Raw genomic sequence first — 13,162 nt, forward strand, 5'->3', positions numbered from 1 at the left:
AGCGTTTATTCGCCAGCAAAAAGCAACGGTCATGCTGTGATAACAAATCAAACCCCCCACGCTGGGGAGGCGATGGCGCACAGACACGAACATCCCAACTACGCAACAGGATCATTCTGCAAATGTACTCGGGCGCTGCGTTTGGAGATTTTTTCCCTTACTCTATTTTTTTTCCTTCTTTTTTAATAACTCCGGGCACAGGCAGCTGTTCGCATTTTCAAAGCCTGCTCAGAAAGCAGCCAGTTAATTTTAGTTTGCTCGGGCCACCCTGAGCGAGCTGCCCACCCCCCGCCTTCCCGGCTGTGCGGGGCAGCGCGGGGGGTGGGGGCCCCGGGCGGCTCCTCCCGGCCGGGCCCGGCGGGGATGGGAAAAGTTGTTCCCAACTTTTTTTCCCCCCTTGGTGCGAGCTCCTCCCCCTCCCCTCCCCCAGCACGGCCCCACCCCCCCGCGCGGATTGGCGGGCGGGCGCCGCGGGGCCCCGCCCCCGGCGCGGTTTGTGAATGGGGCCGGCGGCGGGGGCGGGGCCCGCGCGGAGCTGCGCCTTTTTTGTGTGCCGGCGGCCGCGGGCCGAGAGTCGCGGAGCGGGTGGTGTCGGCGGGGCCGCGGGCGGAGCGGAGCCAAACGAGCCGAACCGGGAGGCGCACGGCTACCCCGGACGCACAGCCCGCAGCGGTGTCCGTCGGGAGCGGAGCGCAGCCAAGCCGCGGGGAGGACAGCGCAGTAATTGGATTTTGAAAGTTATTTAAGCCCTGAAGTAAAATACACGGCTCAGCCGGGCGCGGTAATAATCCATTTAGCCGTAACCTAAATCCCGGGGCCGTGCAGTCGTGCAGGGAGCAGCGCCTCCGCCTCGCCGCCGCCGCGGGACCCTGCGCGGAGCTGGCCAGAGCCGTCGCCGGGCTACACTCGCGCCTCCTGTTTCGCCGCCGCCGCCTTCTCCGGGGAGAGCAGCTCCGGAAACTTTCGCCTAGACTAGCGCCGCCGCCGCTCTGTGAGCGCCACCGCGTCGGAGCCGAGGAAAAAAGTCGCGGAGGTCCAGCGCGGAGCCGCGTTCCTCCCGTCGCCGCGCTCCTGCCCCACCGAAGGGGCCCCGCCTCCGCCCTCTGGTCGCTGATGCCCCTGGGGCGCCTCGCCGGCCGGCTCTGAAAGACTCCCCGAGGCTCCTCAGGCCCCCGGCCGCCCCGGCGATGCAGGCTGGACGAGAATGCGGCGGAGCGGCTGCCGCCGGCTGCCCCTTGCTGGGGCTGGCCACGCTGCTGGCCGCCCTGCTGGGGACCCCCGCGGGTGCCACGGCGCAGCAGTACCACGGCGAGAAGGGCATCTCTGTGCCGGACCATGGTTTCTGCCAACCCATCTCCATCCCGCTCTGCACGGATATCGCCTACAACCAGACCATCCTGCCCAACCTGCTGGGCCACACCAACCAGGAGGACGCAGGGCTGGAGGTGCACCAGTTCTACCCGCTGGTCAAGGTGCAGTGCTCGCCCGAGCTGAAGTTCTTCCTCTGTTCCATGTACGCGCCGGTGTGCACCGTGCTGGAGCAGGCTATCCCACCCTGCCGCTCCCTCTGCGAGAGGGCCCGTCAGGGCTGCGAGGCCCTCATGAACAAGTTCGGCTTCCAGTGGCCAGAGCGGCTCCGCTGCGAGAACTTCCCCGTTCACGGTGCGGGTGAGATCTGCGTGGGGCAGAACACGTCGGATGCCCCACCAGGACCTGGTGGTGCGGCGGGTCGGGGGGTTACTGTCCACCCCACAGCTGGCTACCTCCCTGACTTTCTTACCCCACCACAGCCACCCTCTGGCTTCTCCTTCTCTTGCCCGCGGCAGCTCAAAGTGCCCTCTTACTTGGGCTACCGGTTCCTGGGGGAGCGGGACTGTGGAGCCCCCTGTGAGCCAGCCCGGCCCAACGGGCTCATGTACTTCAAGGAGGCAGAGGTGCGATTTGCCCGGCTGTGGGTGGGCGTGTGGTCTGTGCTTTGCTGTGCCTCCACCCTCTTCACCGTGCTCACCTACCTGGTAGACATGCGTCGTTTCAGCTACCCGGAGAGGCCCATCATCTTCCTCTCGGGCTGCTACTTCATGGTTGCCGTGGCCTACGCAGCAGGCTTTTTGCTGGAGGAGCGGGTGGTGTGTCTAGAGCGCTTCTCTGAGGATGGCTACCGCACTGTGGCCCAAGGCACCAAGAAAGAAGGCTGCACCATCCTCTTCATGATCCTTTACTTCTTCGGCATGGCCAGCTCCATCTGGTGGGTCATCCTGTCCCTCACCTGGTTCCTGGCTGCCGGCATGAAGTGGGGCCATGAGGCCATTGAGGCCAACTCCCAGTATTTTCATCTGGCTGCCTGGGCTGTGCCCGCTGTCAAAACCATCACCATCTTGGCCATGGGGCAGGTGGATGGGGATGTACTCAGTGGGGTGTGTTATGTAGGTATCTACAGTGTGGACTCTCTGAGGGGCTTTGTGCTGGCGCCCTTGTTTGTGTATCTCTTCATTGGCACTTCCTTCTTGCTGGCTGGCTTTGTGTCCTTGTTTCGCATCCGCACCATCATGAAGCACGATGGCACCAAGACGGAAAAACTGGAGAAGCTGATGGTGCGCATTGGTGTCTTCAGTGTCCTCTACACAGTGCCTGCCACCATTGTCCTGGCGTGTTACTTCTATGAGCAGGCCTTCCGTGGCACCTGGGAGAAGACGTGGCTCCTCCAGACCTGCAAAACGTATGCTGTGCCCTGTCCCAGCCACTTTGCCCCTATGAGCCCAGACTTCACTGTCTTCATGATCAAGTACCTCATGACCATGATTGTTGGGATCACGACTGGCTTCTGGATTTGGTCTGGCAAAACCCTTCAGTCCTGGCGACGCTTCTACCACAGACTCAGTACCGGCAGCAAAGGCGAGACGGCAGTATGAGATCCCCGTCCCCTCTGGCACACACACTCTCACACATGCATACACGCAGAGGATACTCAGCACAGGGCTAGGGCAATGGTTCCCTGAAAAGGGAGGAAGGGAGGCTTTTCCAAACTTTTCCTTCCTCACAGAAAGTTTGAAAAAAAATAAATCATTGCATAAAGGATCAGTCAAACTATTTCCAGTGGTGCTTATGACCAGCTAAGTGGGAGAGGACAGAGAAAGAGGCCACTGCTGGGACAGGAGAGTCCTTCACCCAGAAGTCTCCTTACTTCTCTCCTGCTACTCCTGTCGAGGAAGAAAAATTCCAACCCAACTAAAATCATCCTGCCTTGCTTTGGACAAGAGGGAGCGGAAGCCAGATCTGTTGAGCCACCCCTGCCAAGAAGTAGCCAAATGTTTTCTGAATTGCCGGGGCCAAACTGCAGCATGGGCAGGGTAACACCCGAGCCTGAGCTCGCTGCCTGCTCCTTCCAGCTCGGCAGAGCCATCACGTGAGTACTGCACAGCCGACTACAGCCCGATCGTGTGCTGGGGAGATGCCTCTATTCTATCAGCTCACAAGTTCCTTTTTACCTCAGCGATACCTGTTGTAATTGTTTTCAAGTAAAAATTTGCCCTCAATCTGTTGTTCTTGCTGCTGTGGGGAAGGAGGGGGTTGCTATTCCACACCCTGAAAAGAAATGACTTGTTGCTTTTCAGCAGAAGGCTTTTCCCCCTTGCCTTTGTTCTAGGAGACAAAGGGGGAAACAAAAGTGTTTTCTATGTAGAAAGGCATAAGCATGGGATCGGTTTTTATGGGCAAACTAACAAAAAGAAGTCGTTGAGGTTCACCCTTGGATGTGAGGAGCTCACACAAATAAACATTCCTTTTATGAAAAAAGGAGGAGGCAGGATGTTTTCCTACCATTCAATATGGGTCACTTTTCTAAGCTGAAGGAAATGCAAGATTTAGAGGGCAAGAAGAGCTTACCTGAGAGCACCTGCCAAAACAAGAGCTACTAAAATATGTAACGTAAAGATAGGATTTTTTTCTTTTCCTCCCATAAACCTGCTTTCTCTCCTGCTTTGCAGTAAGCTCACTGCAGAAAAAAATCAGTCGGATTCTGGGGACAGGAGGAATCATTTTGGCTCACGACTGGCCCTTTGCCTGCTCCTCAGGTTCCCTGAGCTGCATGGCAATGATTCTTGGTGCAGGTGGGGGGGCTGGGGTTGGGGTTTAAAATCAAGTAGTTTCTGCAAGTGAGGAGCCTTCTCATTTCAGCTAAAACACAGCTGTTTGAGTTTCCAGTGATCAGACTTTGAAGGAAAAGCATTCAAAAATTTATCATCAAATGCATTGTTTTCTTTTTGAAATGTGACAGATTTTTCTATTCTGAAAATTTTTATGTTGACTTGTTCATATTTTATTTTTTGCATACTACTTTACCTTTATATTCACTGAAGGGTTGTTTTTACAAGTATATGTGTGTGTGTGTATATTCTTGCCTAAGGACAAAATAGGACATTCTGGATTTTTGGCAAGTCTCCACCCTATAGCTGCTCTTCATGTTTTTGGGGGGGAAGTGTCTAGAATGAAAGTTTAAAAAGAAAAAACCTGTCCAGGGTGAGGTGGCAGACTGCTGCTGTCTGAGGGTGTACCAGTAGTCTGAGCATGAGGAACGGGCCCATCAGCCAAATCCTTCAGTGGCTCTGATGTCAGACTCGCAGGGCTTGGTTTGTCTTTTATAATGTGCACATGGAAAAAAAAAAAAAAAAACAAGCGTGTCAGACGAGTGCAGTATGTATATTTTGTAAATCTCATTTTTGTAAGAAAATATGTATTTATGTTTTTACTTGATTTTTTTTGGAAGGTCTGTATGAGGCCCTGCTTCACCCCATGTACAGATCACTAAATAAATAATTTTTAATACAAGGGCTCTAATGATGTTTTTTCCATCTTTGAATACTTGGCAGGTTTTAGAATGGGGGAAGCTCTGAAAAGTGGTGTCTTCTGCCCCACTTTGTTATGGATAATGCAAAAGACTTTCGGGTGAATGCAGGCTCAAAATTCAGCTGTGGCTTGAAACTGTTCGCTCTGATTACCAGCCCCTCACAACAGGAGAGCACATTTTGAGACAGCCGGTTTCAAATGTCTGCCCTCACTTGAGGTACTTGCATCCTAGCCAAGTTTTCTTCCAGTCTCTGCTTCTTGCTGAGGGCAAGCTGATAAACCAGTTCCTTTATCTAGAAAATAAGGATAATGCTCTCTTCCCATTCCAAAGAGACTTTAAGATTGAGAACTGGAGGGTGCTATGAGTGCTGTAAATTAGGTCCTCACTTTGATGGTGGAGTGTAATAGGGAAACACTAAGGACTGGGTCCTTTTTAATGGCTTTCAACGGGCAGTATTATGAACTAGTGCTTTTTTCCCATAGCACCTTTCCTTTCTGCAATTTTGTTCAAGTGAATTTTCCTTTTAATTTTAATAGCTAGCCTGAAGCCTACATTGTTTCTTATCACAGCCATCTGAAAACTTCAGTGGAATGGTCTATTTTATTTAATTTTTTAAACTGAAATGAATGTTTAGATCTCAAGCTGTGTTGCTACAGTCATGGAAAGTGCCCCAACAAACAGAACTGTACACCTGTGAAATGATGGTATTTTACAGCATTTCTTTCACAAGGATTTCAGCCTACTGTCTGCATTCATCACACTTCCTGTACCTTCAGTTATGCCAATACTAAAATTTAAGTTACAGAGCAGAGATAGATCTAAGATGCCTTAGCTAGATGCCATCATAGTAGCTGTGGTTGCACTGCAACATTGTTTCATTTACTAAACATAGTGTGTAATAGGTCCACTTTGAGGGCAGTATTTTTTTGGACACTGTGCTCTTAAACTTAACCTTTTACAGTGTATGAACTACTGATTTAAAAGTTCTTTTAAGAGCTGTCCCCATTCATGCTGTCTCTCTGGAAGATCCACATCTTTTATTTGAAAACACCTCTTGCTGCTCCCCAGAACTGCTCACTTGTTAAGTTTCCTTTTTGAAAAGACCTTTGCATTCCTGCTACAGTCAGGCTGCTTCAAACTTCTCCCTGACATGAGCTTGCTGATCACTTCTGAGGGGGGTTTCATTCCTCTCATTCAGGAAACCTGAACCTTTCTATAAACATTTCCTCCCATTAATCCAGAGCGATGGCACGGCTGGAACAGTGTGCGCAATGCAGGAGTGGCAGCCGCCGGGAGCAGTGGTGTGACTGACACCCCTGTGCTGTGCAGCCACAGCTGCATTGCTAAACATGCAATCACTCCTTACTGCAGCATGAACTATCCAAATCCTGCGATTGAAAATAATTTTTAAAATTTGAAATTTGAAGCAACTAGTATTGACTTTTAAGCAGATGTGACTCACATCAAGACTGAATTTGCTCACAGTGGAAAAAATTTGGAGAATTTCAAGTAGTGATAGTGTCTGGCCTTCTGGAATAAAAATGTCTATCACTATTTTGATAACAAAGTAGCAGTTACTTTCATTATGAAGTACAATTTAAAAAATCTTTTTGAAGCTCTCTGGAAAAAAGGATGGAAAATAAGCCTTTGCTAATCACTGCAAAACAGTTTTCTCTGACTAATATTTAAGCCTACTTAAATTTTTTTAAGTTTTAAGAAAGGTTGCCTCACCTTTACCTTTGTCTCTTGTCTATGCAGTTTTGGTTCACAAGAGCTTAGCAATAGTTATGATTGATCCATGTCCCTGTAAGTGCACACCATATACTATATTGTCATGAAAACTATAGAGACACTATAGTTTTTTTATAGTTCTTCAGTTTCAAAGACCTTTGTATTACTTTCTAAAATGAAGGATTATTGTTTCAGGCAAGTTAAAGAGGAGGCTTCAACAGTTCTAGAGTTCATGAATAGCAGCAGCAACTGAATGTTTGTCTCCAGAGAAAAAAGCACTTTTATAATACGTTAATGTTTGTTTGGGTTTATTTTTGGTGGAATACCCACACTGACGATTGAATGTTTTTGTCTAAGTACTTCACCCGCAACCAATAGCTTTGCATGCAAGTAAAAACCACACATCCCTGTATTCACCAACTGGCAACAATAAACATTACTTATAATTTCACATGGGTTTAGAAGCCAAATTACTAGCCTGCATTTCAAATAGCCTCTTTTTTTTCTTCATCTCATTCTCATTTCCTTCCAGACTTTACAGGTACTTCATACACACTTCATACATGCCTTCTACTCCTTTTAATTTTAAAACCATGACTCCAACAGAAAGAAATTTAGCCACTTGCTTGGAGAGGAAAAGCTGACACTGAATCTTCAGCACTCTAACTGTTCATTGAGGAAGACTATTGCCAAGCCTGCCCTATATAAACCAGGATAATTGTTTCCTGCCAACATGTGTGTAGTTCTGGCAGAAATAATGCACAAATAATATAGGATTGGGGGAATAAATACAGTCATGGCAAATTCCCAAATGCCCCACTTAGAATCAACTCATTTTGACTAAAGTGATGCCCAAACTGTAAAACTAAAATATGCACATCAGAGTTTAACACTGCTCAGAAAACCAGTTTGTGCTGCAGTCAGAGAAGGGAGGTACAGGGGAGGGTTTGGACACTGTTTAAACCCAAGGTCCAAGGTTGCCTGGTTCAGGTGGCTGGGCACTGCTTGTCTCAAAAGCAGATCAGTGGAAGTAAGGCACAGGCAGGTGTGGAGGTAAACACCAGGCTCTAGCACAATTTTACCATAGCTGCAGCCAGATGGGATTCAACTGAATGATGCCAGGACAGCCCCACACAGGGTCATGAGCACATACTCCTTCCTCTGCATCAGCTGCTCCCTTCTGTACAGCCAACCTACCCACACCAGGAAAATATGGGACTGGGATAAATGAGAATATGAACAGAAAGCAGGAATAAGCAGGGCCTAGAGCACATTTTTAAATAACAACTGTAAATTGGAGGACATCACTAACCCAGTCAAGATCACTAATATTAGTCAAGAAATCCTGATGCAACAGTTTGTTCATTTTGGCTGCCCCAGCTGTATCACAACTTGGCTTGGTAATAGGCAACCCTCCACTTGAGCATGTTATCCTTACAAATACACATAAAAAAGCCAAGTCTGCTGTCTAGAGGAGTAGCCTATGTGAGTAGACTTTGGCTGCACAGATCTTGGAAATTAGTCTTGTATGTGGCTACCAAGGTAGCTATAACCTTGCCATTAAAACTTCAATCCCAAAGGTCAGGGTGACATCTAGAAAGAAGAAAAAAAAAAAAAAAAAAGAGGCCCAGTTCTCTGCTACTGCAATTCTAGCATTGTTCTCAAACCAATCTGCAGAAAGGCAAAGTCATTCTCAGGGCAGGAAAGGAGATAGATTATTCCCACTATGCTGTCCTTTTCCTTAGGCTAACATTCTGAGGGACTTGAAAAAGCTTGTGGTGAATAGGGAATTCTGCCAGGAGCTACAGTAGAAGAAAAACATGTTACCTGGCCCAGATGGACACAAAAAGGTGTTCTAGCAAGTAGGAACTAATCTAAGATTTGAAAGACAAGTGCTTGATTACCTGCACAATCACAGATGGCGGCCAGATCACATACAGCCAGTCTTCCAGTAGTATTCAGGCAGCTAAAAATGGAGGCAGGTTACTTGGAAAGCACTCTTCATAAACATTTAAATTTCCAGGTGCAGATCTAGAAAAATCTTGTCTCTGTCTCTAATTCCTTGTCTATAAAATTGGAGCAGTGACACTTCTGTATATTATATGGATGTTAGGAGAATGAATACTCTCAAAATCAGAAGAAATGGACTACAATTATAATAGAGTTTGTATAAATACCTCTGTCCCACAGTCTGATATTTTTCAAGTAGATTTTGTTTAAGAGAATGCCAAATTAAACCACCAGCTAGAATAAATTATTTGTATGTTTTGCAATATCTTTCTAAAACTGGTCAGGCTGAGCACCTACTTTCACAGGAGCATCATCTAGCCAGCCTCAAATATAAAGTGTGAGAGAGTATAAAGAGGCAAACTAGGTAAATAAAAAATTACACTAAACTAGGCATGCACATCAAACAAAATGGACTCGTGTTATAGTGGTGCTTAGACAGAACAGAGGTAAGGGTTTGGGCCTGTGTTGCTACTACAGGGTTCTTAACTCTTCCAGTACTACCCAAACTCTCATTTGCTGTATGTTATAAACACTGTTGTCATCAACAGGTTCAATGACAACTCTGCTGTTCCTCTTTAAATAAATACTGTTCACTTCTGCTTGCTGCAAGTGCACTCTAAATCTTAGTAGTAGGCCTAAAGCAGAATTGACCAAGATTTCATCCAAGCCCATGGCAGTGGGAATTCATCTTCCCTGCCATGTTTTTACTTCATCTCTTAGTTCCTCGACAGTTTCCTTCTGCTACCATGACCTCAAACAACATCTTTCTCATTACTAATGATATCAGGCCAAGGAGGAGGATTAGTTGGATGCTTGGACATTTTCCTGCTTTAACAACAGGGAACAGCATGAGGCTATAACACTTCTTTCACCAATGAAATACAGAAGTGTCTAAGCTGATTGGGGTAAATGTTTGTGTCTTGCCCCGATGCCAGCCTTTTCCAGGGCAGACTTCTGCACCCATTCACCTTCACCGCACATCAAGTTTTTGTTGCTAAATAAAGTAAACCAATAAATGAAAAAAGGATTCCTAAAAGCACCAAAGCATACACTAATTTATAGCTTACCCTCCCCAGCAAACAAAAATGTAACTTATATATTTTTCATGGAAGACAGTCAAAGGAAACTACTTCCAAAAATATTTACCTAAAGCACAGATCAGATCACTTGCCTGACACGCCTACCTTCCACAGATTTTCCATGTATATGTGTGTGTGTGAGCACATCCAGCACAGTGCATGTGAGTGTAACAACTAGAAGTTACAACTGTAGGTAAATCTCTCATCAAAAGCCCAATGAAGAGAGAAAATCAAAAGGCCCCTGCCCAATGCAGCTGTCTGCTAATTAAACACTGGTGTTAATTGCAGTAGTGTGGCTGGTCCTCATTCTGTGTTTGTTGTGGTGCCTGTGTAAGCTCCGGATTGCTCAGAACTTTGACATTTTCCCAGAAAATGAAACTGTCTATAAAAGGAATGAAAGGCTGTGATATGTATATATATCTATAGGGCTATTTTTAAAGAAAAAAAAAGATTTTTTTCTGTGTGTTAGTTCAAAGCCAGCTTTGATTATCTAAAGCAAGTCAGTCTTTAGAAAGGGTAAAAAACTAAAATGTAAAGATGGAATCTTTTTTTATCTAATCCATGATGAAAAGAGCATTTATTATTTGTCATGCTCTTGCCTCTCAAATTTTTAATTTTATTTTTTAATTAACGGCAAAATGTAGACGTCTCAGGCAGTATTTCATGCCCTTACTTTACGAGATGTGCAAAGAAGCATTCCATTAGGGCCAACAGCCAGTTAAAAGGGATGTCATTTGACACCCTTCCACAGCTATGCATACCAGGCTGGAACCAAGCGGGATTATGAGAGTGGATAGAAAGCCCTTCTAGAGGGAGGATTTACTCATACTGTTTTTCTTTACACATTCTGCTCTCTGAAGATAATAAATCAGCTATTGGATTTGCAGAAACAACTCTCACGACGGTTAAAGAATTCCGGCACAAAGCAGATGAAGGCAAAGATCTGGCTTGTCTAAAGCAGCTCAGAGCGATCACGGGAAGCAGAGACCGAACCGCAGCCGTGTGCGAGGGGACCGAGCAGCGCCTGTGCCTGAACCATACTGCTCCCCAAACAGGGGGAGAAGGTGGGCTGGGTTTCCAGAGCTCAGCCCAAACCTCACTGCAGCTTTCTGCTTTTATGGTAGGCTAAATCTCTAAGTTCGGCATTTGAGCGCTGTAAGATTTAAAAGTCTGTGCTTGACGGTTACTTTGAGCCACCAACTGTCTTTTCTGGTAAGAAATCCCTGATTTGCAAGGACTAATTAATCTGTGGATTGTTTTGCAGTTATGAAGGCACAGAACTTTGTATCATTGCCCACAGACAAGCATCTAGTTTTCTGTCTTTGAGAGTTCTTAAGACTTTTCCACTTCAACTAATAAAGTCAACATAAACAAAGTTAATGCTTTAATTCCATGTCCTTCATTTTCCTCAAGCAAAGATCTTCCTGCACTGAATTCTGAATCAAATCTTTATCAAAACCTCTCAACATGAGAATTGAAAATAAATGTTTCTCAGAAAACAATTTCAAGAAACTCAGTAATTTCACTTAAATGACTCTTCCATTTTGCTATCAATTTTCATTAAAGCTTTATTAACTAAGTGTACTTTCCTCATCATTTCACTATAGCACTGAGATGTAATACATTAAATGTATTAATTGAAAACAGACATTAAAGATGTAATAACAAGTTATACACATAAAAATAAGCCAATGGAAAACTGTCATGAGAACTGTTATTTTCACAATGTCCACCTCTCACATCATCCATGGCTTCATCTTACTTAGCTGATAAAGTTCTTTGTAGCAATACCAGGCTATTTTATTTATCCTTTAATGTAATTCTGCACATACAATGACACTTGTATTAGTAAATGAGAAGCAGTGTGTGCCAGCAGACAGGGCACCAGACTAGAAGTCAGGAGACAGTCATACTTTTCCCAAATTTGCCCAGGGTCTGCAAATTCTTCCAATCATCCTTACCTCCATCTCTTTTTCTGCCCTTCTCTAAATAGGCTCATGCTCTTTGGGACAAAAAAAGGTCTCTATTGTCCCCACATATGTGTTGGTACTGTTCCCATCTTGTTGGAGCCCTGATCTTGATGGGGACCTCTTAAGATTGGGCACAATGCAAGAGGTTCCAATTAAAAATAATTGATCATTAAGAGACAGAGAATAGCAAAGAGTGAGCTGGCACTTTACTTTCTAGGAGGAAATAGTCAAACACTAGTGGCAAAGTAGAGACATATGTGATGACACCAAATCTTCCCAAAGAAATGAAAGTGGGAAGTGTCACTCATCACCTTTTGGGCTTTTGTGTAACATGCATAAGGAATGTTCCCTTCTCTGAAGAGTCTCTGGGGACTCTTCAGATGATGGGATTTACTGTCACATGCCCTCTTCTCCCTGTCTTTTTTTGGTTGTTGTACAAAGTGTTGCCATGTGGGGTCTGTGTGATAGCACATACTGCAAAACATCTCCAGCTGAGCAGAATCAGTGCTGGCCAGTAAGATTGTTAGTTGGCTGACTATTCCCTAAGAATGAAAACCAGACACTGAGGAAACTATCTTGTTCATAAAAGGAAAATATTTATCTGCAATGAAATTAAAAAACCAAACCAAAACCAAAATAACTACCTGGGTATTTCATTAAAATATCACTAATGAAGTGATTAAATAATTCAGCAGCAGAGCAAGGAGGAAGTGCACTACTTCCCCATGCACCCCAAAAATATGGATTTGAATTAAGCAAAACAATTTTTCAGTTAACTGTGAACTGCTTCAATTGAAGAAGAAAATAAAGGGGAAAATGTCTGAATGCTTTGCTAAAATGCTTTTTACATGAAGCAACCCCAAATTTGAATTTGAAACACACCCGTAAAGATTGAAAAACATTACACAACCTTATCAGGTTCAGCTGGAATCAAGAGGGAGACTAAGAGATGGACTAATGCTGACATGTGAAGGCAGATAGCTTGGCTTTGGAACCACAGGGAGTTTAAAAGAGACACAGGAGTCAGTTTTACCTATAGTTTGCCCATAGCACTGAAAAAGTCTAACCCACTTCACTTGCACCATGTAGACCTGGTAGTAAGGGACACAAGGCAGAAAGCTGAACATTTTTCTTAATGAGATTAAAATGGCACGTAGGGAAAAGAGTTTGTGGAGAGCAGAGAAAGAGCAATGAAAACTGTAGGGACTGAAATGTGAGAAGCTTGTGGACACAGCTACAGCTGCACGTACGTTTGCTTTTCTTGTGTTTCAGGCTGACCAAAAAGAAAACTGGTGTGAAGGCTTGCTTCTGTGTCTGTCAGGCCCATGCTCATGCTGACTGGCCCTGTCTGCTGGCTAATGCAAGGGCCTGGCTTGTGGACTGGGCTGGCTCATAGACACTCATCCCAGAGTCCATGGAAGGTGAAGGTGTGACTGCCTGCCCCCGCCCAGGCAGGTGTTGCTCTGGAATTCTTCACACTGCCTTTTTAACAGAATATTCATAGCAAAGTACTCCCTCTGTCACCAGTT

The 13,162-nt window shown here is 45.6% G+C and overlaps 1 protein-coding gene across 3 annotated transcripts; it reads left to right on the plus strand.

The window, feature by feature from the left end:
* Window positions 1-521: 521 nt before the first annotated feature.
* On the plus strand, window positions 522-11,106 carry FZD7 (frizzled class receptor 7). Of its 3 annotated transcripts, none has more exons than XR_013183018.1 (2): window positions 522-3,403; window positions 10,524-11,106. XR_013183018.1 is itself a non-coding variant. In XM_054636303.2 (1 exon), exon 1 carries the CDS (start codon window positions 1,188-1,190, stop codon window positions 2,907-2,909), a length of 1,722 nt encoding a protein of 573 aa, XP_054492278.2. In that variant the 5' UTR covers window positions 522-1,187; the 3' UTR covers window positions 2,910-7,023. The 3 variants fall into 3 exon arrangements, 1 of the variants encoding a protein (XP_054492278.2); XR_008534584.2 differs by having other exon boundaries at window positions 10,551-11,106; XM_054636303.2 differs by lacking the exon at window positions 10,524-11,106 and having other exon boundaries at window positions 522-7,023.
* The last annotated feature ends 2,056 nt before the right edge of the window (window positions 11,107-13,162 follow it).

Source organism: Agelaius phoeniceus, chromosome 7, assembly GCF_051311805.1.
Source record: "Agelaius phoeniceus isolate bAgePho1 chromosome 7, bAgePho1.hap1, whole genome shotgun sequence".
NCBI lineage: Eukaryota > Metazoa > Chordata > Aves > Passeriformes > Icteridae > Agelaius > Agelaius phoeniceus.

Coding starts and splice junctions, on each gene's coding strand:
- FZD7 (XM_054636303.2), top strand. CDS start 1,188: ATGCAGGCTGGACGAGAATGCGGCGGAGCGGCTGCCGCCGGCTGCCCC.